Genomic DNA, 26,366 nt, shown 5'->3' on the forward strand with positions numbered 1-26,366 from the left:
GCTTGGCGACGGTCGGTGAACGTAAACACAAAGACGAAACGAACAAAAATGAGCACCACTCAAGTAGCCGCCCGAACGAGGCAACGAGTTTTTTCTCTTTCTCTCTTTTTACGTCTCTCTTTTCTCTTACATGTGTTTGCTGCGTGGTGACAGAAGTCGTTTGAGTGCTATCATGGGAGAGATGATCTGAATCTCAGTAGAATGTCAAACGACCGTTCTCTGAGCGATTATATTTCTAGAGAGAGGTCAATGACTGTGTGAGTGACTTTGTGTAGCATTAATTTGTTTGTGTGTGAAACGAACGAAAGTAGAATGTCAAAATCAGCTTGTCGAGGTGAAGACGGTTGGAGTGTTCTGTCACATATTACAAACAATGTCGAAATTTCGTAAGCACTGAACTAAATCAGAAATGACATAATTTTTCCAGCATTCATTTTTTCAAATATTACAACAATTTTAAGGTAATATTTCATCAGACTGATAATGCCTATAATGTTTTCAATTGATCAAATAATATCACACTTTCCTAACACCGACGTGAATCTCGACTACCTAGAAAAACATTATTTTCTTCAGATTAACTAGCGTTGGGTCACGCAGGCTAGCCGTGCGTGAAGTACCTCAGCTTGAATCGTCAAGCCACGCCCTAATGAACGTTTGCATCAATCGGATTCAAACGTTATTTAGAACTTCCAAACCCTTGTGAAATGGACAAAGACCCAGCGCGTATAAGTTAGTACCGTAAAGTGGGGTGACTTTGATAGCCCGGGGTGAAATTGATAGAAATTTGATTTTTCCAGCAATTTTGATACATCCAATGGAACAGACACATTTTTGCATATATGTTCGATAATAAGTTATCCTTTAATGCTTACATACTCAAAAATTTCTAAAATGTTGAGATATTAATTTGATGGGCATTTCAAAAACCTATCAAAGCCACCCCAGTTTACGGTATGTAACAGTATTCCAGTCTTAGCTCACCAAGCCATGATGGCCTAGTAGCTAGCATGTTTGCCTACTAATTCAAAGGACGGGGGATCGAACCCCGACTCATGCAAGAATAATAAATATTAAAATAATCAAGTATGTGGATCTCAGTTTATGTTGTTTAATAGTATAGGGACTTTTCGGATGAATTAAATCTAAACGCAGCTAGGTTTTGTTTTCCGTTTTTGGTGTACACAATACATAAATAGTTTACGTTTTATTGCTCCAGCGTGTGCGTGCGGGGCCCCTCCCGGTGGCGGCACAAATTCGCCATCGCCGTCGTTCACTTCGGGAGCGCTTGTGAGGGGGACCGCCTGCAACGCACACGCTTGAAGATGCCAGTTAGTAACATTTAATAAATAGTATATGCTTTTTACTTTGTTTTATATAGCAATAGGTCACATATATCCGTATATGTTTGATTCCGTTTAGTGTCAGTTTGTATTTATTTGTTAGATTTGGTTGCTTTCTTTCAAAAAGTTGGCATCTCTGATGGTGATTTGTGGCAATGTTTGGAGGAGGTGAAAGCTTCTCATCATGTATTGCTGATGCATTTTATTGTGATTATTTCTGATGATTGCGACTATGGATTGTGCTTGTTTGTATGAGGAGGGAAGGAATTTAACCTGCCAAGGACGTCAGGCGTAGAACCTGCTTCAAATCCTTGCAAGGGAAAACAAATCAAAAAGTTTCTAATTGTTTCATATTATTGCCTAAAAGCCCTAGATTCCTGTTTTTCTTGTTTCCGGTTCATTAGATGATTCTTCTACAGCACGACACAAAGCGATCTCTATTAATTACCTAGTAAAGATTAGTGTGTTTTACATTTCTGAGCTTGCCCTCGTTCGAACAACGATTCATCCGGTAAAATGCACACGGTACAGCGATAAAACAGTGACGACAAAGGGTGACGTCATCTCTCGATCTCCCTCCCTCTCTTTACTAGAAACGCAAAAAACGCAACGACGAATGTTCCGGAATTTCCCACGGTAATTTACCTCTTTTCGCCCCTTCTGCACGACAAATTCAAAATGAGATTCGCTATCGGTACTCTTCCGGACAACTTCCCGCCGCCACCTTACAGAATCTGGCATGAGCTCTTCTCCCGGAACGGGTTGACCTTCTGGGAGCTGAATCCGACCAGCAGGCAGTCCTCGCCCTCATGCTCGGTCACGTACTTGACGATGTCGGCCACGGCTTGCGTGACCGGGACGCGCTGGATCGCGGCCTCCCGTCGCAGCTGTTCCGTGATGGCCCGTTGCTGCTGTAGGTTCGATGCTATGATGTCCATTACTGCGGTCTCCGATAGCCCTATGTTGATGATAGCGATGACCTCTGGCGCGACTGCGAAAAACGGAAATCGACCTCGGCGGCGGCGGTGGCGACGACGTACGACGGAATCGGTGGGTTTTCACGGCGGGACGCGAGAATGGGCACTTCCGGCACGGGTTGGTGTAGGTTTTAGGGCGTGAAACTGCGAAAAAACGACGGAGTGACGACGGGAAAACTGCTGCTGCTGCTCGAATTCTGACGGGTGGTGAAAAACAAGATGGATGAAGTTATCGTTTTTTGCTGGAAGAAATATAAGCAGGGAGGGGCCGGTAATGACGGAACGCGATTTGGTCTTCTACGGAAAGGTCGAAATAATGAAGGTCGAACGCAAAAAAAAACAACATAGGAGACTCTCCATACAAATTATGTTCAAAATCTATCGTCTTTATCCATCAAAATTCACAACTGAAATAAATGTAACCCAACAATGTTTGCAAATAGATTTTATTTATTCTGTAACTTCATTTTTCCTTCGATCGGCAGTCTTCGGATCCAATCTTCGGTTGGATAATGATAGAAACTCTCGGGGCAAGACAGTGAGCAAGGGAGTAACTCTTATTACTCCAAGTTCCTCTCGTTTCCTCTGCTTTGCTCCCGTTTGCTCTGAAATTTCATTTTGACAGTTTTTCAACTCTTTCATCTCGGTTGTTCTAAATTCCTCCCGATTCCTCCCGTTTGCTCCCATTTGCTCTAGATTTCTCTGAGAGAGAAAAGATGAAAAATGAGAGAAGAGCGAAAATGACATTTGGTTTATTTACATCTGACTGTTTGTGTTGCGCGTAGAAAATTTTAAAAAGCGGAGATTTTGTTTTAGAAAACTTGCTTAAATATAATGTTGTGCTGTATACGGAATATCTTGTTATTAGGTGGATGTTTGCGATCCATTCCGACCGATCGGGAACAAGTGTCCGCGTGCGTGGAACGTGTACCAGGTAAGATTCTTTGAGAAGATTTGCTGAATTGAAGATTTTGTTTGAGATTGTGATATTTTTTCCTTTCGCTAGTTTGATTGGCCGGAGCCATCCACCCTTCAAAGATGCCCAATAGCATGGCACATCCGGCAGTGACAATGACGACCACGACGTTGACAACGGCCACTTGTTTCTCGTCGTCGGGTCGGGGAGGAAATAGCAGTGGAAATATATCCAGAAGCTCGTCGGGGTCCACTCTCCGGTTGAAAGATGCGACCGTTAGTACTGAGCCGGGAATGACAATGACGCCCAACACAGAATGGTCAAGGTCGAGGGCAGTGTAGCGAAGAAGCCAACGCCGGTCCAGGACATCCTCCAGACGACTGGCGATCTTGTCAGCATAAGGCGCGCGTCAAGGGCACTGTATGAGGCGCAAAGTTCCGTAAGCACTTAGTTGCACGTGCAGTTCATCCGTAAGAGATCGATCAGATCATCCACGTGCTGGTGCCACCCGTCTGGTGGAATGATCAAGGAGATTCTTCAAGATTTAGCTGCCTTGGATTTGTGGAGAAGGTTGAGCTACCGGCATCAACAGCTGGGAAATGGGCTACGAAGTAATATATAGGAAGTCATAATCAATATTGAGATTTCTAGGAAAATTTAGACGAAAATTGACATTCTTGTTAGCTGTTTATGATACTTAATAAAACAACAATTTTCGTGTTTGTGTTTTTATTGGAAAAGCACTGCGCTTTGCCGCTGAGGAAGATTGAGACCTTAAAAAGGTGAACCGAGTGCTCGATTAACCACCCGGAAATGACGTGTCCAGCTTGGTGGGCAAACATGGGTTTCCAGTGTGAGCAAACATGGGTTTCTCGGCCGGCCCAGGACGTTTCTTTTGCATTCCGGCATGTAACATGTTTTTTTTTTTATTTAGTGAGATTTTAAACAATTCAAATGCAGCTGCGCGATCCAAAGTCCGCCGGTCCAGGTCAACCACCAGACTAATGCCTATCTGGTCAGCATACGGTACACGATGAAGGCAATGTGCGAAGTGTCAGCTCTGTGAATCGATCAACATCGAAGTGCTGGCATTTCGGCAGATTCTGGAAGATTTCGCCGCCTTGGATTTATTGTGCAGTTTGCCAACCGCACAGGTGCGGTTTATTCGAGTGTGGTACGCAACGGAGAGTTTCTCGTCCGGCACAACGATCGGGACGCAGCAGCGTCTTGTCAAGAAGTTTCACCCGGCTGGTGGCTGCCAGAACCACACAGGCCATCGCGAAAATGTACCGCCCACGCTCTTGAACTCTCCAGAAACTCCCTTCCGGGTACGGCGATTAAAGTATGTTTGACGGGCAATCCACCAACAGAGTTAAACTCGTTCCGGGTGGTCCCGTAAGCACGGTTTTCTTGGGAATCTAGGAACCTATGCCTATGATTTAAATTTTGGCCGGTTCGTAACCGAAAACGTCCCTGGGGTGAAATAAAATCCAATTAACTACCGTTTTTGAAAAAAAAACAGCAACCTAACCTCACTTGATTCCGACGAAGAGTGACGGATTGAAAAAACGGAGAGAAACGTCATCAATGTCAAAACTGACATTTCTTAGAGAATTGCATGGTTTCTCTCGTTTCTCAAAGTTACTCTTGATTCCTCCCGTTTGCTCCCGGAGTAACTCTCGATTGTTCTGGTTTCTTCACTGTCTTGCCCCGAGTAGAAACTCCATCGTGGAACATTGGCTATCGGATTTTCGATCTTTCCTGAAGCCATTTCTCACATTAGTTTGCATTCCCGTGTCTTACCGTCGCCATCTCGTTCCGATGAAACTCTCCGTTGCTAGTGCTCCGCTTTTTTCTTGGGAGTTGCTCATGACCGTCCACCGACCCAGTAGCTTTTTACGAACGGCCTAGCGATATTGTGGCCTGGTTTCAGCGACAATTTCAGCAGCTTGATTCATACAAGTTCGTCCATTATAAGTATATGAAAATCCAGAGAATGCTAGAAGCACCAGCCGAAGCGATCATCTGGATTATGAACACTAAAGGAATTTGTCTGTAAAATAGAAACTTATCTAAGTATTATCATTTTAAAAACCTTAAAAAGTTACTGACCTTGACAAATGCAGAAGGAACATAACACGGCAGCCACGGCAACTTCCCAACCTTATTGCAGAATAAACAACATTTTCCACTGTAAAATTCTATTTTTCACATCACAATATCACGATTTGCCCTCAATTACTCGGAATTCTATCGAATTGGCCGCGAAAATAAAATAAAAAACCCCTTTCAAAATTAAAACAAAAGTTTGATTGAAAAGGCCCCAACAAGAAAGCAAACTCTGTTTTGGTTTGGCCTACCAGGCCAAAACAAAAGAACAACATAAACAAACCGTCATCGTGTTTGGCCTAGGGTCCAACTGGAAAACGAAACTGTCACTGTTTACAAAGGTGCTATCACGCAAAGGGCCCAGCTCGATCCCGCACTGGTAAAACTTTCGCACGAGGCCTAATTATTTTTTTCATTGATTTTCTTGGGGAAAAAACTTTTCCCGTGAATTTGAATTTAGCGAAGCATAAGCACACTAGTTTTACGCTATTTGAGTGAATAATCATAGTAAATTGCTCATTTTTCTTAAAATAGGAATTGAATTACTAGTTGCAAATTTCATTTTCGTTTTTCTCAATGTTTTGAAAAATGACAATGGCCGTTTTACAATGTTTTGCTTGAAATCATGGTGACGCCAGCGTTGTCTGGTGATCAACAGCCGACACACGACCTGAACATACCAATACGTACAACCATGGTTACGCATGGTTTTGCATACAACTGATTTGTCTATCAGTTTTGACCGCACACTGTTTCCTTTTCATTGTGTCTCTTCGTACTACTTATTCTCTTCTTCGGCTATTGTCAGAATTTAAGTTTGACGTTTTGTCACATCAGCTGCTTTCTTACTGTGGGTGAACTCCATGTAAAAAGGGTGTCAAACTAAAAAGTGACCCCGTTCGTTTGACAACAGTTGGTGTCAAACCATCGGGGTTTGAGTGTACGTACTTTTATCTTTTGCCCCATCCTCGTTCTGAAATATTGTTAAACAAAATTGAAATATTGAATCACAAATGTGAACTTTTAAAAAAATCTAAAAATTTATAGTTTTGTATCTCAAACAATTCAAATGAGCAAAATTAAATTCAATAATTGAATATGTTCTGATAATTTTAAATCTATGAACATAAATCGCGATAATTGGGGGAGGTGTCCACGTGCTTCCATCTCGCCAGTCCATATGTATGGCATTAGCTAGGGCATTAGTGTTGTGTTCACTGTATTTGATATTTTGTGAATCACACCCTATGCTGTACTCGACAGATATGGACTGGTTCCCGGCCGGGCTGATGGGTCTCGCAGCTGGCTAGTTGAACGTACCTTGAACGTACTTGTTAGAACATCAAATCATGCTGTTTTATCCGAGGTTTTATCCTTTTGTTTCCTTAGTCACAATAGTATAGTTAGTTCAGCAAGGGAAGCAATAGTTTGATCCGTTTAGCTGTTGAAGCTTTCGATTCAAACTAGTGCTGAACATTGTTGGACTACCTAGACTACTGGTCAAAGGAAACAAACACGAGGGTACAAAGGGATAAGCTCCCCCCGGATGGAGTTAAATTGTGGAACGCTCCCTGTGAGTTTTGCTGAGCTGCTTTGGACATTTTAGAAATTTTAGGCAATAGTTGTGTAAAAATAGTTAAAGCTTGGTATTAATTCACTGGGAGATCGTGTGGAAATTACCGTGCTTGTAAAGTACTGTTTCTGCGTCACTGTTGTGTTAGCTTGTAACTTGTTCGACATGACACTACAAACCAGCAGTGATTAGTTATGCGGAATTCTCCAAGTAAGGGAATACGGCGAAAATTAGACGACCCGAAGAAATAGTGAAAGTTATAGTGAAAGCAAAATAAATAAAGTGTTTATAAAGAATCATGAAGTGAAAATATTATTATATTTATTTATATTTAATATTATATTGCACTTTACATCTGAGTTGAAACTCACTATCAGAATGTAATGTTTTCTTGTGTTCTCTTTTGTTCTTTTCGTTTCAAACTAAATGAGCGTGCATCTGACTTGCTACGCAGCCGCAGGATACAACAGACGACGGAGGGTCAAATAAACACCAGCTGTGATCAATACCACACCGACTGACGAGGATTGCTACCAAGCTTGGTGTCCACGGCTAGATATCCAACCGTGAGACCTCCAAGGTCGCAGGGAAGTATTAATTAGTATCGCCTTTTTATGTTTGATCCTTTTGTTAATACAAATTCTTTTTCAGATACAAACCACTTTGAAAGTATGCCTCATGGCCTGCTTTGATCTTTTGCTTATTCTATCCGCTTTCTACCCCCAATGCATCCTGCACGGAGAACCTGGGGTAGGTTATGGTTGACCTGGGGAGCCCGAGGAATTATGCCGTAGGTGCTTGCGTAGGTGGCTCGCGTATTCTCACTCACCTATCCTCGCGGCAAGGTCTTCCGTAGGTCTGCACCCGAACATGCGACGTGGGACTGCATGAATCTTCAGCTGCTGTCGGAAGGGTGTATTCCGAAATTACCGAATGAACATAAACCGCGATAATTTTATTTATTTTTGCCAAGGGAATGGTGGAAAGAGAGGAATCACAAATCCGTATAAATAATTTCAAGATTTTTCAGGTGTAAACCGAAAACGCGATCAAAAATTAAAGTGGAAGAATGAGGCTTTTAACTGCTTTTTTAATTGTCGGTGTACAGCACGCCTCACTGTTTAATCATTTTCTGACGTCCATTCAATTTTGCAGTCCAAACCCAGTCATTGAATTGGAAAAATAAAATTCTTTTTCAAATTTTCTTTTCTTGATTTGTGTGCACCTACGTCGAAGACCAAGATTGTTTACTTTTTGTTCTTTGGTCTGACAGTCTTGGTCTGTCAGCTTTATCATGGATTTTGGTCTGGTCTAGGCGAGGGATAGGACACAGCACCGTCCTGATTTTTGCATAATGACCAAATTGACCCATTTTAGCCAGTTGTCCCAATCTAGTACCTCATCAGAAACTTCTCGGTTTTACTTCACTCCGGCGGTTGACAGCAAAACGATAACATCCCCCTTTTCAATTTTTCTTTCGTGGGTGTTCGCTCATGTTTTCTGGCCCGCAGAACAGCATCGCTCCTCACGGCCGCAGCACCGTACTCTCATCGTCATTTTCTCTCGTCCTCCTGTTTTTTGAGGTTGTGTTTCTTGGTCCGGTCGACCTGCGACGAAAAAAGGAAAAAATCTGTGCACAAAAATGGCTCTCCACGTTCCGAAGGCCCCCGGTTTCGCTTCGATGCTGAAGGAAGGCGCTCGTGTAAGTGTGAAACACGGTTCTCGGGGGTGAACGGGGACGGATCGGTTCTGGGAAAGCGGGTTTTCTGCGGGGGTCGATGACTCACGTGAGAATTTTTCTTCTAGGCTTATTCCGGCTTGGAGGAGGCAGTGTACCGTAACATTAGCGCGTGCAAGGAGTTTGCCAGCTCGGTGCGGTCGGCGTACGGTCCGAACGGGATGAACAAGATGATTATTAATCACATTGAGAAGCAGTTTGTGACGTCGGATGCTGGGACGATTATGCGGGAGCTGGATGTGGAACACCCGGCGGCGAAATTGATGATTCAGGCTAGCCAGATGCAGGAGGCGGAGGTCGGTGATGGGACCAACTTTGTGGTCATTTTCTGTGGTGCGCTGCTGGAGGTGGCCGAGGAGCTGCTGCGGCTGGGAGTGACCACCAGTGACATCACCGAGGGTTACGAGAAAGCCCTGGACAAGGCACTGGAAATTCTGCCCACGCTGGTTTGTCACGAAGTGAAGGACTACCGTAACCAGGAGGTGGTGAAGGAGGCCATCCGTGCCTCGATCATGTCCAAGCAGCTGGGCAATGAGGACTTTATTTCGGAACTGATCACCAAGGCGTGCGTTTCGATCCTGCCGGAGAAGACCACTTTCAATGTGGACAATATCCGCGTGTGCAAGATTCTCGGAAGTGGACTGCACACTTCGGAAGTGGTGCACGGAATGGTGTTCAAGCGGTTCGTTGAGGGAGAGATCGCTTCGGCCAAGGACGCCAAGATTGCGCTGTACTCGTGCCCGGTGGACATCATCCAGACGGAGACGAAGGGAACGGTGCTGATCAAGTCGGCGGAAGAGTTGAAGAGCTTCAGCCAGGGTGAGGAGAACCTGCTGGAGCAACAGATTAAGGCGATTGCCGACACCGGAGCCAAGGTCATCGTCGCCGGTGGCAAATTTGGAGACATGGCTCTGCACTACATGAACAAGTACGGTTTGATGGCCGTCCGGTTGAACTCCAAGTTTGATCTGCGTCGTTTGAGCAAGGCCGTCAACGGAACGGTTCTGCCTCGTTTGACCGCGCCGAGCACGGAAGAGTTGGGCTATTGCGACAATGTGTACGTCAACGAGCTCGGAGACACTTCGGTGTGCATTTTCAAATCGGAGGGCGCCGACAGCCGGATCGCCACCATCGTAATCCGTGGTTCCACCGACAACTACATGGACGACATTGAGCGCGCCATCGATGACGGTGTCAACACCTTCAAGGGACTTACCCGGGATGGACGTTTCCTGCCGGGAGCCGGCGCATCCGAGATTGAACTGGCCAAGCAGCTCGCCGAATACGCCGACACGCTGCCCGGTCTGGACCAGTACGCCGTGCGCAAGTTTGCCGTCGCCCTCGAGCATTTCCCAAAGGCGCTCGCCGAGAACAGCGGTGTCAACGCGACGGAGATCGTCAACAAGCTCTACCTGGCGCACAAGGAGGGCAAGAAGAACGAGGGCTTCGACCTGGACGCCGAGCAGGCCTCGACGATCGACGTGACCAGCAGCAAGCTGTACGATCTCTTCCAGACCAAGTACTGGGCCCTGAAGTACGCGGTCGGCGCGGCCTGCACGATCCTCAAGGTGGACCAGATCATCATGGCGAAGCGGGCCGGCGGACCGAAACCGCGACAGGGCGGCGCCAACAGTGACGACGAATCTTAAACGTCTCCTTAAGCATCCTTTTAGGTTAAACCAAAAACTTACCCTTTTTGTCTAACGCTATTATTAACACATCTTCATAACGTCATTGATTGCTTGTCGTTGTTTAATTCCACACTAACTTCACACTCACCTAGTTTGCGAGAAATACTCCGCGCTTTAGAATTCGAACCCAAGTTCGATAAACAACCACACAGTAACACACAAGAACAAATACACGCACTTTCGTTCCAGGAGGATGAAAATGCTCCCATTTGCTTAACAATCTAGAGTTTTGATTATTGCTCCGAAAATCCAACAATTTAAAATAAATGTCATCAAATTAATGCAATTCCTTCCACTTTTCTCCATTTATTGACGAATCTTGAAGATAAATGCACACACAATAACTGTAGGTTATACTGTTTGATAATTATGAATGTATCAATAAACCGAAAATCACAGAAGGATAAATAGTGAGTGCGAATGATCTACCGTGAAGTCATGAACCTTCTACAAGCTACAGTAATTTGATTTATAGTGATTATGATGTATAACTTTGCTCCGAGATACGTTCAAACCACACCATTGTGAAGTTTAACACCGAAGAAATCCCGCTAAATGTTTCTAATTTACACTACAATTACGTGCACCATTTCGAATGGCTTTTGAGTGAACTCTATAATTATGCTAGGATACGTACATACACACATTACACCTGGAATCGCTAAAAATAGTCAACGGATTTGCCCTTCCCTCTGATAATAAAGTAACGGTAATTGCTGATCATCCCAAATTTTACCATTTCCCCCATTTACTCGAAAACCAACCCGATCGAGGTGAACGGCAGCACCGGACAGGACGGCTCGAGCTGCAGCGCCGTGGCCATGCAGTCCGCCGAAGCGGCGTAATCACCGAGGCTCTCCATAACGCGTCCCAGCAGGAACCAAATCTTCGGACAGTTGGGATCGATGCGGGCCGCGTCCTTCAGGGTCTTCTCCGCGAGCCGCGGTTCCCCCAGCGTCAGGTGGGCTTCTCCGAGCGCACGCAGCGCCTCCGTGTGGTACGGGTTGGCGGACACGGCGTTCAGGAAGCACTGCTTCGCGTCCGCCCACTGCTGCTGGTAGATGTGGATCTGACCGCGCTGAAACGCAATAACAAGTGGTGGTTACTGTAGCAATTCTTAGGCCCAATTTTTGCGGTCGCGTTACCTTGTACATGACCTGGTGCGACACCGGGTTGATGAGGCTCGCCTCCTGGATGCAGTTGATGGCCTCGTTGGGCTGCTCGATCGCGATGTACACGTCGGCCAGCAGCAGCCAGATCTTGAACTGGATCATCCAGGCCTTCTGCGGGCCCGGCCGCGGACTGAACGAGCTCAGCGAGCTGGCCGCTTCGCTGAGGGCGTGCTCGATGCGGGACGCGGCCAGCGATGCCGCGTGGATCGAGTCTGAAAGGGGGAACGGTTATAAATCGAAACTTCAAAGCGACTCAAATCAATGCTCACTGGAATCCTTGTCGGACATCTGCGACGATTGCATCTGGAGCACGCTGCGCGTGTCCGAGTGCTTCTCGTGGTCGTGCTCCATTCCGCTGCCGGCGTTGGCCAGCTGCACCTCGTACACTTCGCGCCAGATCGAGAGCATCTGCTGGACCGTTTCCAGCGCCGTTTCGACGTCTTTGAGGAAGAGTTCGAGGTGGGCTTTTACGTGGAGAAGGTTAAGGTTGTCGGGGAACTCTTCGGTGGCGTCCTGGACGACGGCCAGGGCTTCCTTGGGGCGTCGGTTCGCGGTTAGGAGTAGGGCGAAGAGGTGCAGACTGGCCGGGTGTTCCGCGCGGAGCGATAGCGCGCTGGTGATATGGATCAGGGCGTCCGAGATGTTGTAGTTGAAGGCGTGCTGGCACGCTAGGTAGTACTCGGACAGGTGATCGTTCGGGTCCTGCTGGACGGCGCGCTCCAGAGCTTCCAACGCCAGTTTGTTGTAGCGATCTTTCTCGGAGACTAGATTGGAAGATACGGCGACCTGCTGCAGACCGATCCCGACGTACAGCTGGGCTCGCGAACGTCGCAGACCTTTCGACTCTCGACTGAATGCTTCTTCAGCGAAGGCCAATCCTTCTTTGATTTGGTCCAAATGCTCGTAGCACAGCCGGGCCGCCATTAGACAGCTCAAACTGTCCTGCGGTTCCAGCTTGGAATGTTCTTTGAGGGCACAAACCGCATGCCGGTAGCGACCCATGGACATCAAGCAAGTCGCGTACTGCTTCCAGACGTGACCCTCCCCGAACGCAAACTTCAGCGCCTTCTCCAGCGAATCGTGCAGCAGTCCCACCTGGTTCCATCGGACTGTAGCCAGCGTCAGTAGATCGTATACGGCTGTCGCGTTACCCAGCGAGTGCATTCTCGCTTCCCGGAACTCCGGACTCTGCGAAAGAACCGCATCCCTAACCGCAAGTGCCTCCGCTATCAACAGCAGCAGGATCGTTTCTTCGTGCTGATTTCTCGGGATGAACTGCTGCCGGGCGGCATACTTCCGCGGCTCCCATAGCCGCTTCCCCCCGGACGCTGGTTTGGTGTTCAGGTTCGACGGCGGCGTGTAGATCGTCCCGGAGACTCCCCGAAGCAACACTTCCGCCAGCTGACGAGCCAACGTTTGTCGCAACGTCTGGGTGGCTTTCGTCTCCACCGCGTTCAGCATGACCCGGTACCGGTCGATGGCGTTCTGCAACTTTCCCGTTTTAATCAGCACGATCGGAGCACGCTGCAAACCCGTCTCCAAAACCGCTCCCATACGACGAACCTCGTTCTGATTGTTACTGTCCTGACCCTGCAGGTACAGAATCCCCAAGTCGGCCGCCCGCTCAAAGCACGTAATCATTTCCGTTTCCTGCTCGGCTTGCTTGAACTTGGACGGCGCCTTGGCGTTCTTCTTCTCCAGACACATGCCCTTGATGGCGTATGACTCGGCCAGAATCCGAATGCTTCTCCTGAAACGAACAACATGGTCAAGATCCCCAAAGCATCACCCCCCAAAGAATTTCAACTCACGGCGACAGGTGCTTCTCCGACAGCGTGTTCAACTCGGCCAGCACGAAGCTCTGCAGCGACTCGTCGTACTGGCCACACGCGTAGAACAACTTCGCCAGCAGCAGGTGCGCGTCCAGCGCAATCCCCGCCTTCTTGCCACTTTCACCGATGACCGAGTTCAGATACCGCTTCGCGTCCGTCAGCCCCAGCTTCGCCTTGTGAAAATTGTCCTCGATGGGCGGATGATCCTCCAGGTAGCTCTCCAGCTTTCTCCCCCATCAGGAAGTTGGCCAAACTCTCTGCGCGAAATTCCGGAACTCAATCAGAAAATTGCAAAAAACCTTCCCCAGAGAATGACTCACCAACTTGCGGGTAGCCCGACTTGAGCTCGTCCGCCAGCTCGATCACCTTTGGCCACTTGGCCTCCCCGCGGCACTGCTCGATCGTCGTCTCCAGCTTGGTCACCGGGTTGCGGTTCCGTCCCGTCATTGTGGGTGGTTGTGGGCGTGTTTGCTAGACTTTCTTGATGATTTTTCAAGTTTCGACCACTGATACAGAATTTTACTCAAAGATTACAAAACACTTGCCACTTGTCAGCCGTGTCCTTGATGAGGTATCGCCTGCTCTGTTTTGTTTTGAATGTTCGCGGAGAAAAGTTGAATGAAATGTCAACGGGAGTCGGAAATTTACTGGGTCATTATTCGAAATTTTCTAGAATGGTCGAAATAAGGGGTAACTAAGTCGTCCATGCAAGCCGAATCCCCCTCAGAATGTTCAAGAAACAACTCTTTCGTGAGAATTTTGGTGGCCCTGAAAAGGGCCGTTTGTTTTCTAAGAATCGCAGCATCCGGCGTCTACTTCGAGGTGGTGTACTTGGTCACGGCCTTCGTCCCCTCGGACACGGCATGCTTTGCCAGCTCTCCGGGCAGCAGCAGTCGGACGGCGGTCTGGATCTCCCGGGAGGACATGGTCTTCCGCGAGGTGTAGTGCGCCAGTCGGGCCGCTTCCCCGGCCAGCCGCTCGAAGATGTCGTTCACAAAGCTATTCATGATGTTCATGGCTTTGGACGAGATGCCCGTGTCCGGGTGGACCTGCTTCAGCACCTTGTACAGATGCGTTCCGAAGTGCTCCTTGCGGCGGGGCTTTCGCTTCTTCGGCTTGTCCGCTCCAACACTCGCGATGACACTGCTCTTAACGAGCGACTTCTTTGCCTTGCCCTTGCCGATCTTCTTGGCCGCAGCGGTCGAGCTCGAGGCAGAGGCGGCAGCTGCAGACGTCTTTTCCGCAACGGTCTTCGGTGCCATGATGACTTGGAGTGTGTGATGTGTCTTCCTTGAAGGTCCAACGAGAAATGATGAAACTTTGACAGTGGGAGCTGGTTTTGTGCGCAAAACGCGTCAACGCATGCTCCGCCCCTTTTGCTCGCTTTGCCGATTCTACGGCATTCGCCACACGATTACTTCGTTGCGCGAAATGCCAAACGCAAAAACTATTTAAGCAGGTGTTTGGCCGGTTAAAATTTTATTTCAACTGTGATCGTCGTCGAGTGAACATTGTCTCCTAATCAACTCAATCAAGATGTCTGGACGCGGCAAGGAGGAAAGCTGACTGCGAAGAAGCAGACGCGGTCGTCGCGGGCTGGGCTGCAGTTTCCCGTCGGACGGATCAACCGATTCCTGCGGAAGGGCAACTACGCCGAACGCATCGGTGCCGGCGCCCCGGTCTATCTGGCTGCCGTGCTGGAATATCTGACGGCGGAAGTGCTCGAGCTGGGTGGGAACGCCGCACGGGATAACAAGAAAACTCGGATCATCCCGCGTCATCTGCAGCTGGCCATCCGCAACGACGAGGAGCTGAACCGGCTAATGCTCGGGGTCACGATTTCGCAGGGCGGCGTCTTACCGAATATTCATGCAGTCCTGCTGCCGAAAAAGACCCAGGAGAAGCGGAAGCAGGAGGAATCGGAGGCGCATTAAATTATCGTCGAAACCAACAAAACCGTCCTTTTCAGGACGAACAAAATTTTCACGAAAGAGTTATTCTTCAATCAGTTCCACATTTCAGCTAAAATCGGAATATTCAAAACAACTTTTGAATCATGGCTTTCCTATGCAGATAGTAACTTATGAAAGTTTGTTCTACAATTTTATGATTCAAATAAAGAGCTATTAGACTACGGCAAACTTACAAACTCGCACTTTTTGTGTTTTGACAGTTTGTTAAACTCGCAATCAAAGCCAAATGTATACAGGCCTAGATACTGCAAACAAATGTAGGCAAACTGTCAAAAAGTTTGTTGACGAGTTAGTTTGTCGTAGTATAATACTTCCTTAAGGTCATTAACCTGAGCGCCCTTTTCAAATGTTGCTTCTTCAAAGCAGTAAAATTAGGGACCATAATATCAAAATGCATTTCCTCGAAAAAAGCTTTATTTTCAGCACAAATAAGACAATCTCAAAACCGCATCACTTCACGTTAACATTCTTGAGCGATTGCGCCTTAACTGGCCCCTTGCCGGGCACGACAAACGTGCTGTCCTTGTAGCAGGCCACCAGCTCTCCGTTGGTGCGCAAATCCGGTGCGACCGTTTCGAAGATTTTCTTCTTCGGATTCATGACCGCGTCCGGAACCCTTGGATAGCCTTCCACGTGGACCAAATCTCCCGGCACGGATCCTTCCGGTGGGGCAAGGATTTCCACCTTCTCGGGGGTGGAAGCGCACATGACCATGGCCTCGGAGAGAATCCCGCGCATCTTGGCCGGCTTCAGGTTGCACAGCACGACGCAGTACCGGTCCTTCATCTCCTCAATCGGGATAAATTTAACAAGTCCAGAAATAACAGTTCTCGGCGTCGGTTCCCCGCAATCGATCTTCTCCAGATAGAGACTGTCCGCGTCCGGGTGGCGCGAAACCTCCACAATCTTGCCCACTCGCATGTCCAGCCGACCCACGTCGATTGGAGGTTCTTCAACGGCCGCGCCTGGCTTCGAATCCGCGGCCGGCTTCTCCTTCTTGGGCTTCTTTTCCTTCGGTGGTTTAGCATCGTCGGCTTGTTTGGCGGGTGCCGCCGGTTTAGCTGCTGCTTCCTGCTTCGCTTCCACCTTGACCGTTACCGCGGGAGTCGTGTCCACCTGTCCGGGAACCGCAATTTGTGGTTTTCCGTTCTGCACCTCCAGAGCTATGAGCTTCGAGCGCGCGGCTTCCACCTGCTGGCGCAGTGCAGCATTCTCCACCTTCAGTTCCTCGATCCGGGCGGCGGCCTTCTCGTTCTTCAACGCCTTGAACTCTTCCGGAGCGAGGGCAGCTCTTCGGCCGCTTGATTGTTCGAAAGAACCCGCTCGAATGTGGCCATTCTTCCGGTAGTCTGGCGACTCAGTAATCCGGTTCTATGGGATACTACTTTCACTACTCCACCAAAACCGGCGCGTAGCATTCAGTCTGGTAATAAAGAGCAATAGTTAGTGCATATTTGAACGAAATATTACAAAATTTACGAAACCTTTGCTGAAAAATACGCAACGTGGTAGAATTCGGAGCACCGTCGTGACTGTCACTGGCAGATTTTTGTTTTGTTTCTGCATTCTCTTTTGCGTTTCTCTTCGCTTCGCACTTTTGTTTTGGAAAAGTGGTGTACGACTGGCTGGTCGAATTGGGTCCTAAAATGAAGCTTAGATTGCTGATATTTTTGTTTACAGCGATAAAGCTTATTTTTCTGAGTACAATGACCCTTTGTACGACCACAAAGAGTTTAAAATGGATTTTTAAATCAATTTTGAAAAATTAACCTCGCGGTCCTTCTTGACAGAAAAGCTCCTACTTGACAGCTCGTTCCAAGGGGACCATAGTTGATCCATCGAAAAAAATGTTGTCTTGTCAATTTTTTTTTTGAGTTAAAATGAAAAAAAAGATCAGAAACGGTTTTTAAACGTGTTTTTTACCGTTGTACATAAAAATTGACACAGGGCTTTAGTACCCAATTGCAATACTGGGCCCTTTTTCAAACGGGAAGATGTCGAGATTTTTAAAAAGAGAGATGTGAGCCGGTAACATGTAGTGAAACTTTCACAGCCTTGTTCACAGCTGTACACTCAACCCCCAGTGGTTGGTCACTTTTTCGTTTGACACTTTTTTAGTTTGTACCACGTTGATTGGTTAAATTCAAACTAAAAAGTTTATACTAACAGGCTATCGTAACCAATAAAACAACAAAAAATTACAAATTACAAAGTGACGAACTGTCACTTTTTACACGGCTCTCACTCACGCACACTATCAAAACAAACGTTTGGTAGTGTTTATGAACTCCGTCTAAAAGGGGTGTCAAACAAAAAAGTGACCCCGTTCGTTTGACAACAGTTGGTGTCAAACCAACGGGGTTTGAGTGCAAACCATGCAATTTTGTGGATGTGGAGGCATGTTACATTTTACGATATTTGCGTTTAGTTCCACCAAAAAGCCACAGTTAATTTAATAAGCAGCATTTTTAGCAAATTTTCTTAAATTACCACTTTCAGTGTATGAGACTAGGCAAAAATTCGAGGAATTTAATGATACTTTTTGTTGATTTTCTTCTAGATTTTCTTCAAAATGCGAAGATTCGAAAAATGAAAACAATAAATAACGATCCGATCGGTACCATATCTTCCAGCCTTCCATCGAATGGGGAAGTAAAACGACAGTCTCGGCTTCAGTTGTTATTATCAGCCATTACGAGTGGTCTCCCCCGTATAAGTACAACCAACACACCAAACCAAGCCTGTTCAGGTGGAGTCGCTGGTCGATGGAGGGCTTCAGGACCCTATTCAGGTTTTTAAGCGAAGATGGCGTTCAAATTGTGAACGTCCGAAATGTCAAAATCGCTCAGTAGCAACAACATTAGAGAAAAAATGTGGCTGTAATGCACTGGCACACTTTTTACGTAAAGTTGGTACCACTGCGTGACTTTAACATTTCGGGCGTTCACAATTCGAACGCCATCTTCGAGTACCACCCGCCCGTGTGGATCAATCGGACCGCGCACTGGACTCACAATCCAGAGGTCGCCGGTTCGAATCCCGAGGCGGACGCAAAATGCTAAGTGTAAATATAGGTATTCGGTGCCCTCTCCCGTGCCCCGTGATTGTGAGTCCAGTGCGCGGTCCGATTGATCCACACGGGCGGGACGTTTGAACGAATTTGAACGCCATCTTCGCTTAAAAACCTGAATAGGATCCTGAAGCCCTCCATCGACCAGCGACTCCACCTGAACAGGCTTGGTTTGGTGTGTTGGTTGTACTTATACGGGGGAGACCACTCCTAATGGCTGATAATAACAACTGAAGCCGAGACTGTCGTTTTACTTCCCCATTCGATGGAAGGCTGGAAGATATGGTACCGGAAATAGGAATCGATGATCAGTGTTATTTATTGTTTCCATTTTTCGAATCTTCGCATTTTGAAGAAAATCTAGAAGAAAATCAACAAAAAGTATCATTAAATTCCTCAAATTTTTGCCTAGTCTCATACACTGAAAACCCAACCATGGTAATTGGGTACTAAAGCCCTATGTCAATTTTTATGTACAACGGCAAAAAAACGATTAAAAACCATTTCTGATCACTTTTTTTTTCATTTAAATGCAAATTTTTTTTTTACAAGACAACATTTTTTCGATGGATCAACTATGGTCCCCTTGGAACGAGCTGTCAAGTAGGAGCTTTTCTGTCAAGAAGGACCACGAGGTTAATTTTTCAAAATTGATTTAAAAATCCATTTTAAACTTTTTGTGGTCGTACAAAGGGTCATTTTACTCAGAAAAATAAGCTTTATCTCTGTAAACAATATTATCAGCAATCTAAGCTCCATTTTAGAACCCAATTTAAGAAAAATTGCTAAAAATGCTGCTTATTAAATTAACTGTGACAAAATTAACAATGATACAGAAAATTAGAAAACATTAGATCATTTTTGGGGTCAAAGTGTAGGTGTAGGACCAATTGTAAGACCGAGTGTAGGACTCACATTTTAAGCGATATACCTCGCGGTATACGCACTTCGGAAGGCACCGTTCAAGTAAAAATCAAATGGGCAGTAGCGGCAGCGCAAGCAAGTCAGATAGGGTGAAGAAAAGCCCCATGAAATCGCTCCCTCTTCTTTGTTTAGCTGTTCGTGAAGCTGTTTCTTGACCCCTTTCCTTCCGATCTGCATACCAGCCTTTAAGAAAATTAAAAAATCGTGATTCGGTTATCCGGAGTGAAATTTTTGGCATTCGACCAGCTAGTCGAATACCATTTTGTAAATTAACTAATTTTTAAAAAGTATGGCAACACTGCCGTCACGATGACATTTAAAACTGTTGCTGACACTTCGTTCAGTGCAGCTGTCAGTTTGAAAACACGGCCATGTTCGCGACCGAGCAGCCTCCCCGTCCGCGAGTGCAGAACAGAAAAGATCGTCGTCGTAGCAGGACCGTGTTCCGTCGCGGATTGTGAAAATCTAGTGAAAAACGGTTCCAATGACTAATCGAGTCAGTTCGATTTTTTCTCAAAATGCCAAAAGTGTGTAATTGTTGACGGATTGAGGTGAAATATTTGGATTTTTGTGCAGGTGAACTTTTTTTGGGGTGAAAAGTGCGTGTGCTTGTGGGAGTTGTGTGTGTGTTTAGTGCGAAATTCTTCGGGCGCTCCTCCGTCGAGCAGAAAAGTTTGAAAACAGTAAAAATTAGTGAAATTGCGAGTACGAAGCTAGAGGAACACAATGCAAGCTGAAAATTGGTGAAATTCGTAATAGTGTGTCCACTAAAAGGCCCGAGAAAATTGCCAGATTGACGGATTGTTGGCCTCTGCTAGAGAAGAAAGTCCGTCGTCATCATCGTGCAGCACGGACGGACACAAGACGAAGTGGGGAGGAGCTGTCATTCGTCATACAAAACCGAATTTCTTTCCTGCCTGATTCTCGAAAGTGGTCTAGTTCGGAACATTCGAAGAAGACACCGTGGCCGTGGCTTGACCCAGAATCCAGAACAAAGCCAGCAACAGGAGAGGAAGGGTGAAGAAAGAATTTTCCTCGAGTGAAGAGGGGAACGAGGAGCGAAGAAAAACGGGACTGTCCTCGAAAAGTCTTTCCTTGACCCAGCCAGATTGGCCAGAAATGCACCAACAGTGGTAAGTTGCATCATCACCGTTCGGGTCGATTGATAAACCCATTATCAAACACACAAAAATTTGCAATAAAATATTGATAATCGGAAGTGGCTGGGCCAGGAAAATCTTCCTTTTCCCCCCTTTGTTGCTCCCCCCACGTAAATTTTCATTCATCTGACGGTTCGGGCTCTGCGTTTCGTTCACTCCTTCGTTCTACGAGCTCACGCACACCACATTCTGCCTCGAACCCGTTGCGCTGGGCCGCGTTGGTATGCGTGCCAAGTCAGTGTGAGACAAACACTCAGGTGACACTGTGGGGGCGATGTGCGGTGCCAGGTGGGCAAAATTAATGCCAACTTTGCTGTAGATGGACTTGAAATTATTTTTATTGAAAATATCTTAAAATTTCGCAAGTTTCATCTTTAAATTTTGGAAATCTGACCTGGACGCAAAGATATCGTCAGTTAAACATTACAGGCTAAATTTGCAGGCCAAGGATTGATACCTAAGAGCATGCAATGGCACTGACCTTGTTGCGTGCTCTTCGGTTGACGTCCACGTAAGGAACATCCTGGAAGGAGCGTAACTAACTACATCCGTAGTTCTGTTAGATCATCCGAATTATCTTGATCAGAACAGTATAGCTCTGGTTCCTTGCGAGTGTCCTATTTTCTTACCTCCACGTTGGCTTGGTTTTCATGATGACCTAGCTGGTAGCCTGTGGAAACGGATCGTAAACCTTTGACCACCGCGGGTCAGAGTCGAGACGGCTAAAAGAAAGGGGCGCGACAATGTGGGAAAGGGAAGTAATTTGTGATTGTAGACGGTATTGTTTCGATTCGCAGTATGTTGAGTCAACTGCTGTGGATGTACCTGAAACATCGCACAACGGGGTTTCTCTTCTCTTCATTCTCAGCTACCACCAAGGGAATGATGGAAAGAGAGGAATCACAAATCCTTATAAATAATTTCAAGATTGTTCAGGTGTAAACCGAAAACGCGACCAAAAATTAAAGTGTAAGAATAAGGCTTTTAATTGCTTATTTCATTGTCGGTGTACAGGCCGCCGCACGGTTTAATCATTTTCTGACGTACATTAAATTTTGCAGTCCAAAACCAGTCATTGAATTAAAAAAATAAAATTCTTTTTCAAATTTTCTTTTCTTGATTTGTGTGCACTAGGGTGGTCCAAATCCGGACTTTTTTGGGGCTACCCCCTGAAATCAAAGATTGACCCATCACTAGGCTAAATTCCAAATTTGAGCTCATTCTGACCACGGGAACCCCTCCCTCCAATCGCTTGTATGGGAAAAATCGTCAAAATGTATGGAGAAAAGCAACTGTTTTACTTTTTTACCTGTGGAAGGCGCCAGATTCTTACCATTTCTCAAATGTAGAACCTTCATTAAATTTAGAACAACTTTCCCGAAGACACCATATTTTTAGGATTTTTCTCGCGAAGTTATTAGCGCCCAAATCTGACCCTTTTGCGCGGCCAGCTGTAAGGGGCTACCTAACAACGATGTTTATTTCCAATTCGTATACGCACGTGCTCTCTCTCAGGTTCAAACTCTCTCACGAGCTTGCTCGCCTGCCTGCCTGCTTGTTTACCTACAAGCGCGTGCTCTGTTTCTCGGCTTGGACTTTTGTCGTCGTCGTCGTTTTCGTTTGCTATCCGCTGCGCTGCGTTCTTGACATGTTTATTATAATGTTGAACTAAAATACCAGGTTTGTTTTGAGATATAAAATTTAATGTAATATGTGATCAACAAAAGATATCATATTATAAGAGCGTGTGAGGGAGAATACAAATTTGATGAATTAGTTCATCCTTGGTTCATCCATGAATCGTCATCGTTTTGGATTTTAATTTATCTGCTCTTGTTACAAGAAATACCATGCAGTTTTTTTAGATAAAAAATGAAGGAATCTTTTTTAGATTTTTTTTTAAACTGAAAGGAAAGGAAGGCCGCAACTGCAAGATCTGAAGGTAGTTTACGATTGTGCAGAAAGAGATGTTTTCTGAATTGTTAAATTTACAGGTAAACTGACATAAAAATGATAAACAGTTGCAAACTGTGTTGCAGGTGGTTTAGGAACACAGAAAGAAATTTCCATATAGAATAAAAAAATAATTTTAGAGAGTATGAATGAAAATTTGCAGCAATAATTGTAAAATTGCTTTGATTTGTACTAAGTATATTTTTGTTAAAGCAAACTACCTAAAGGAACAACATTTATATTACCTGAAGTTTTTTTTTTTTAAATAATTGAATCATTATCATGTTTCTTTAGAATATACGAAAAACTGCGTGTAATGCTTGAAAAAACAAACAAACCCTGTTCTCATGACATTTGCTGTAATTTTTTGATCGAGCCTAAGCTGTCTTTTCTTTAAACTATTTTTTTCAGCGCAGTTTTTTTATTTTTGTCATAATTTAAGAATTTATATGCTAAATATATCTCAAAACAATCCTGCTATTTTAGTTGAAAATCATAATAAACATGCCAGAAACGCAGCGCAGCGGATAGCAAACGAAAACGACGACGACGACAAAAGTCCAAGCAGAGAAACAGCGCTTGTTGGTAAACAGGCAGGCAGGCGAGCAAGCTCAGAGAGAGCACGTGCGTGTACGAATTGGAAATAAACATCGTTGTTAGGTAGCCCTTACAGCTGGCCGCGCAAAAGGGTCAGTTTTGGGCGCTAATAACTCCGCGGGAAAATCCTAAAATATGGTGTCTTCGGGAAAGTTGTTCTAAATTTAATGAAGGTTCTACATTTGAGAAATGGTAAGAATCGGATAAATTTGGCGCCTTCCACAGGTAAAAAGTAAAACAGTTGCTTTTCTCCATACATTTTGACGATTTTTCCCATACAAACTTTAAGCGATTGGAGGGAGGGGTTCCCGTGGTCAGAATGAGCTCAAATTTGGAATTTAGCCTAGTGATGGGTCAATCTTTGATTTCAGGGGGTAGCCCCAAAAAAGTCCGGATTTGGACCACCCTAGTGTGCACCTACGGCGAAGACCAAGATTGTTTACTTTTTGCTCTTTGGTCTGACAGATTTGGTCTGACAGCTTTATCATGGATTTTGGTCTGGTCTAGGCGAGGGATAGGACACAGCACCTTCCTGGCTACCACCTAACTCCTATTTTTATTTTGCTCTACTGATTCTCAATTCTTCACTGATTCTTCTGTTTAATATCCATCATTTGATTTTTGTTTTAATAACTTTTGATTCTCTTATCTCTCAAAGCTTTTCCACTCTTTTTTAACAATTGATACTGCTGTAACAAACTTTGTTTTTTTTTTCTTAAAAATTTACTTTTCCTTAATGTACTAGTAATATTTGTTATTTGTTATTTATTTGGACACCAACAGGCTCGGGCCCCAATGGTGTTTTACCTTACAAACTAATACATAAATTAACGTCTAAAGAACAACAAGAATTTCCTTTTGATAACATCACGAGACAAGTTAAAATCGAACAAAGAAGCGACAAAATTAAACGCCCGGTGTAGCCCTGTCAGTGCACTGTACATTGCATAATTTGTTTGACGGATAGGGACACGTAGGAATGGGGAGTTCCGAAAAGTCCGAATGGGGGCGAAAATGTTCAATCCACGGAGAATGGCCGGACACTGCACTCTCGAGGTCAAAACGTCGGCAACTAGGAGTGATCGGCACACATTTCGTCGTACTGCTAGCGTGTCCAGGTTGATCAGCTCACAGCGACTTTCGTAGCTGGGCAGTCGGAAGGATCCCGCCAGGGTAGAGATCGAAGGGCATATCGGATGAATCTTCGCTGCACACTCGATTAGCGCTACGCTGTTCTCGTAGTACGGACTCCACACAGAACAGCAGTATTCTAGTGTGGAACGGACCAACGCACAATAAAGTGCCTTCAAACAGTAGATGTCAGTAAAGTTTTTGGCTGTACGGAAGACAAAACCAAGTTGCCGCGATGCTTTGGAGACGATGTAGGAGATGTGCTGCTTGTATGTCAGCTCCGTGTCGAGGAGCACACCCTGATCCTTAAGCAGTTCTCACGAGGAATTGAAGTGCCGCAAATCTGGTACTCGAACTTAATCGGGTTGCGTTTTCTGGAAAAGGAGATAACGGAGCATTTGGTTGTATTAACGACCATTCGGTTAATTTTGCACCATTCCGCGAAGTTGATCAGCTGTTGTTGGAGAACTTGAGCGTCAGATGCATTGTCAATCCGGCAGTAGATTTTCATGTCGTCCGCGTACGACAAGCGTGGAACCGAGATGGAATGGATACAGTCGTTGTAGTACAGCAGGAATACAAGTGGTCCCAAGTGACTGCCTTGTGCAATTCCCGAAAAGGCTTCAAAGACAGCGGACAGCCAATCACCGATCTTGACGCTAATTTTCCGGCCGGTTAGATAGGATTGAAACCAACGCAGGAGAACCCCACCGATTCCCATTCTTTCCAGCTTTGCGATTGCAATAGAATGGTTCAGCTTGTCAAATGCGGCCGACAGGTCGGTATACACCGCGTCGGTCTGCGATTTGGCGGTGAAACTATCGGTCACGAATGTCGTAAAAGTGAGCAGATTCGTCGTGGTTGACCGCGAAGGCATAAAACCGTGCTGGTCGTCGCTGATAAGGTTCTTGCAGAAGAAAAACACCGGATCCATGACCGCCAGCTCGAAGAGTTTCGAAGTGGCGCACAGTGCTGAAATCCCGCGATAGTTGTCTGCGTTCCGTTTGTCCCCTTTCTTGTGCACCGGAAACATATATGCTTCCAGAGTTTTGGGAAGGAGCCGGTGGAGAGGGACAGACTGAAGAGATGTGCGAGAGGATCTAGAAGCCCGTCGATACATTTTTTCAGGACGATCGATGGAACTCCGTCCGGACCTGCAGTGTTGGATGACTTCAGTTTGGTTGCGGCTTCCAGAATCTGCGAGCGATCGATTGTGATGCGGTTCAGGGCCAGCCCGTTTGGAAGGACATTGTTGGCAGCAGCGGTGATTTGTTGTTGTGACAGATCTTCTTGTGTGAACATGCTCGAAAATTTTGCGGCAAACAGCTGGCAGATGTCCTCCGTATTCGAAGCTGTCTTGTCGCCAAGGAACATCGACGACGGCAGTCCGATTTCCTTCCGCTGCTCATTGATGTATTTCCAGAATCCTTTCGGATTGGACTTAAGCTTCTTTTGGGTACGTACTTCGTGATCGGCATGACACTGTTTGCTCATCCTTTTGTAGCAGCTGTTGAGTCGCACGTAGTAGTTGTGCAATGGTAACGTTCGATGTTTTGAGTACTTTTTCAGTGCCGACCTCTTAGCAGCCTTGACTCTCCTAAGTTCGCTGGTTTGCCATGGAACACGGGCGTTCGTAACTGGTTTCTTCGGGACGTGTCTGTCGATGACATAGCCGATAATATTGGTGAAGGTCTGCACAGCATCGTCAAGATTGTCCTTGTCAAGTGTGTTCTCCCAGTCAATGCTCCGAAGTAGTTCTAGCATGCTGGGAACGTCGGATTTGCGATAGTCATAGCGGACTTCACAAACAATGGGCGTAAATTCGCTGGCTAAATGAACAGGCAAAGATAGGTGCAGCGGTGGATGGTGCCGGACATCCTTGACTTGCGGTGCCGGGGCGATGGCTATCGGGGGTGCAATATCTGGGCAGCTGACGAAACAAAGGTCTAACAGCACATTGTTTTCGTTCGGGAACTGGTTGATCTGCTGCAGAAGTGCGCTGCTATAGTTGTCTAGGAACTCTGTTACGTGCAAGGTCTGGGTTGAGAGTTCGGGATCAGCATACAGGAAACCATCCCGGCTTGGCCGCCATATCAGTCTGGGCAAGTTGAAGTCGCCGAGAATTACTAGCTCATCGTATGGACGTGCCATTGAAGAGACTGTTGAAACCGAAGACGAGTTGATTTCAAATACGCTTGCGTTGTTGG

General features: G+C 46.0%; 6 protein-coding genes, 1 long non-coding RNA gene and 1 pseudogene across 7 annotated transcripts in view; 3 read left to right on the top strand and 5 right to left on the bottom strand.

The window, feature by feature from the left end:
* Window positions 1-1,160: 1,160 nt before the first annotated feature.
* LOC6037813 (guanine nucleotide-binding protein subunit gamma-1) lies at window positions 1,161-2,558 on the bottom strand. Its single transcript, XM_038256458.1, has one exon. It carries the CDS (start codon window positions 2,279-2,281, stop codon window positions 2,069-2,071), a length of 213 nt encoding a protein of 70 aa, XP_038112386.1. The 5' UTR covers window positions 2,282-2,558; the 3' UTR covers window positions 1,161-2,068.
* A 2,541-nt stretch (window positions 2,559-5,099) lies between these two features.
* LOC119765918 lies at window positions 5,100-5,421 on the bottom strand. Its single transcript, XR_005276929.1, has 2 exons — window positions 5,349-5,421; window positions 5,100-5,289 (listed from the first exon to the last, which is right to left on the bottom strand). It is a non-coding gene; the product is annotated as an uncharacterized LOC119765918 (long non-coding RNA).
* Window positions 5,422-8,402: 2,981 nt separating this feature from the next.
* Window positions 8,403-10,564, top strand: LOC6037814 (T-complex protein 1 subunit theta). Its single transcript, XM_001847637.2, has 2 exons — window positions 8,403-8,620; window positions 8,725-10,564. Exons 1-2 carry the CDS (start codon window positions 8,561-8,563, stop codon window positions 10,303-10,305), a joined length of 1,641 nt encoding a protein of 546 aa, XP_001847689.1. The 5' UTR covers window positions 8,403-8,560; the 3' UTR covers window positions 10,306-10,564.
* Window positions 10,565-10,640: 76 nt separating this feature from the next.
* Window positions 10,641-13,951, bottom strand: LOC6037815 (tetratricopeptide repeat protein 7B). Its single transcript, XM_001847638.2, is given in 6 exon segments — window positions 10,641-11,425; window positions 11,493-11,731; window positions 11,789-13,269; window positions 13,331-13,579; window positions 13,581-13,608; window positions 13,672-13,951. Coding segments are annotated over 6 exon segments (2,454 nt in total). The 5' UTR covers window positions 13,799-13,951; the 3' UTR covers window positions 10,641-11,095.
* Window positions 13,952-14,119: 168 nt separating this feature from the next.
* On the bottom strand, window positions 14,120-14,922 carry LOC6037816 (late histone H2B.L4). The gene has a single exon (XM_038251409.1). It carries the CDS (start codon window positions 14,611-14,613, stop codon window positions 14,164-14,166), a length of 450 nt encoding a protein of 149 aa, XP_038107337.1. The 5' UTR covers window positions 14,614-14,922; the 3' UTR covers window positions 14,120-14,163.
* Window positions 14,888-15,302, top strand: LOC6037817 (annotated as a pseudogene).
* Window positions 15,303-15,712: 410 nt separating this feature from the next.
* LOC6037818 (aminoacyl tRNA synthase complex-interacting multifunctional protein 1) lies at window positions 15,713-16,888 on the bottom strand. Its single transcript, XM_001847641.2, is given in 3 exon segments — window positions 15,713-16,610; window positions 16,613-16,747; window positions 16,809-16,888. Coding segments are annotated over 2 exon segments (966 nt in total). The 5' UTR covers window positions 16,743-16,747; window positions 16,809-16,888; the 3' UTR covers window positions 15,713-15,774.
* Window positions 16,889-19,682: 2,794 nt separating this feature from the next.
* Window positions 19,683-26,366, top strand: part of LOC6037820 (patronin) — a 93,798-nt gene continuing 87,114 nt past the window's right edge. Inside the window, 1 exon segment of the mRNA XM_038254921.1 lies at window positions 19,683-20,451. The gene's annotated coding sequence lies outside the window, so the exon portion shown is untranslated.

The sequence above is a fragment of the Culex quinquefasciatus genome, chromosome 2 (genome assembly GCF_015732765.1).
Source record: "Culex quinquefasciatus strain JHB chromosome 2, VPISU_Cqui_1.0_pri_paternal, whole genome shotgun sequence".
In the NCBI taxonomy this organism is placed as follows: domain Eukaryota; kingdom Metazoa; phylum Arthropoda; class Insecta; order Diptera; family Culicidae; genus Culex; species Culex quinquefasciatus.

Coding starts and splice junctions, on each gene's coding strand:
- LOC6037813 (XM_038256458.1), bottom strand. CDS start 2,281: ATGGACATCATAGCATCGAACCTACAGCAGCAACGGGCCATCACGGAA.
- LOC6037814 (XM_001847637.2), top strand. CDS start 8,561: ATGGCTCTCCACGTTCCGAAGGCCCCCGGTTTCGCTTCGATGCTGAAG. Junction 8,621..8,724: donor TGCTGAAGGAAGGCGCTCGT/GTAAGTGTGAAA, acceptor TTTTTCTTCTAG/GCTTATTCCGGCTTGGAGGA.
- LOC6037816 (XM_038251409.1), bottom strand. CDS start 14,613: ATGGCACCGAAGACCGTTGCGGAAAAGACGTCTGCAGCTGCCGCCTCT.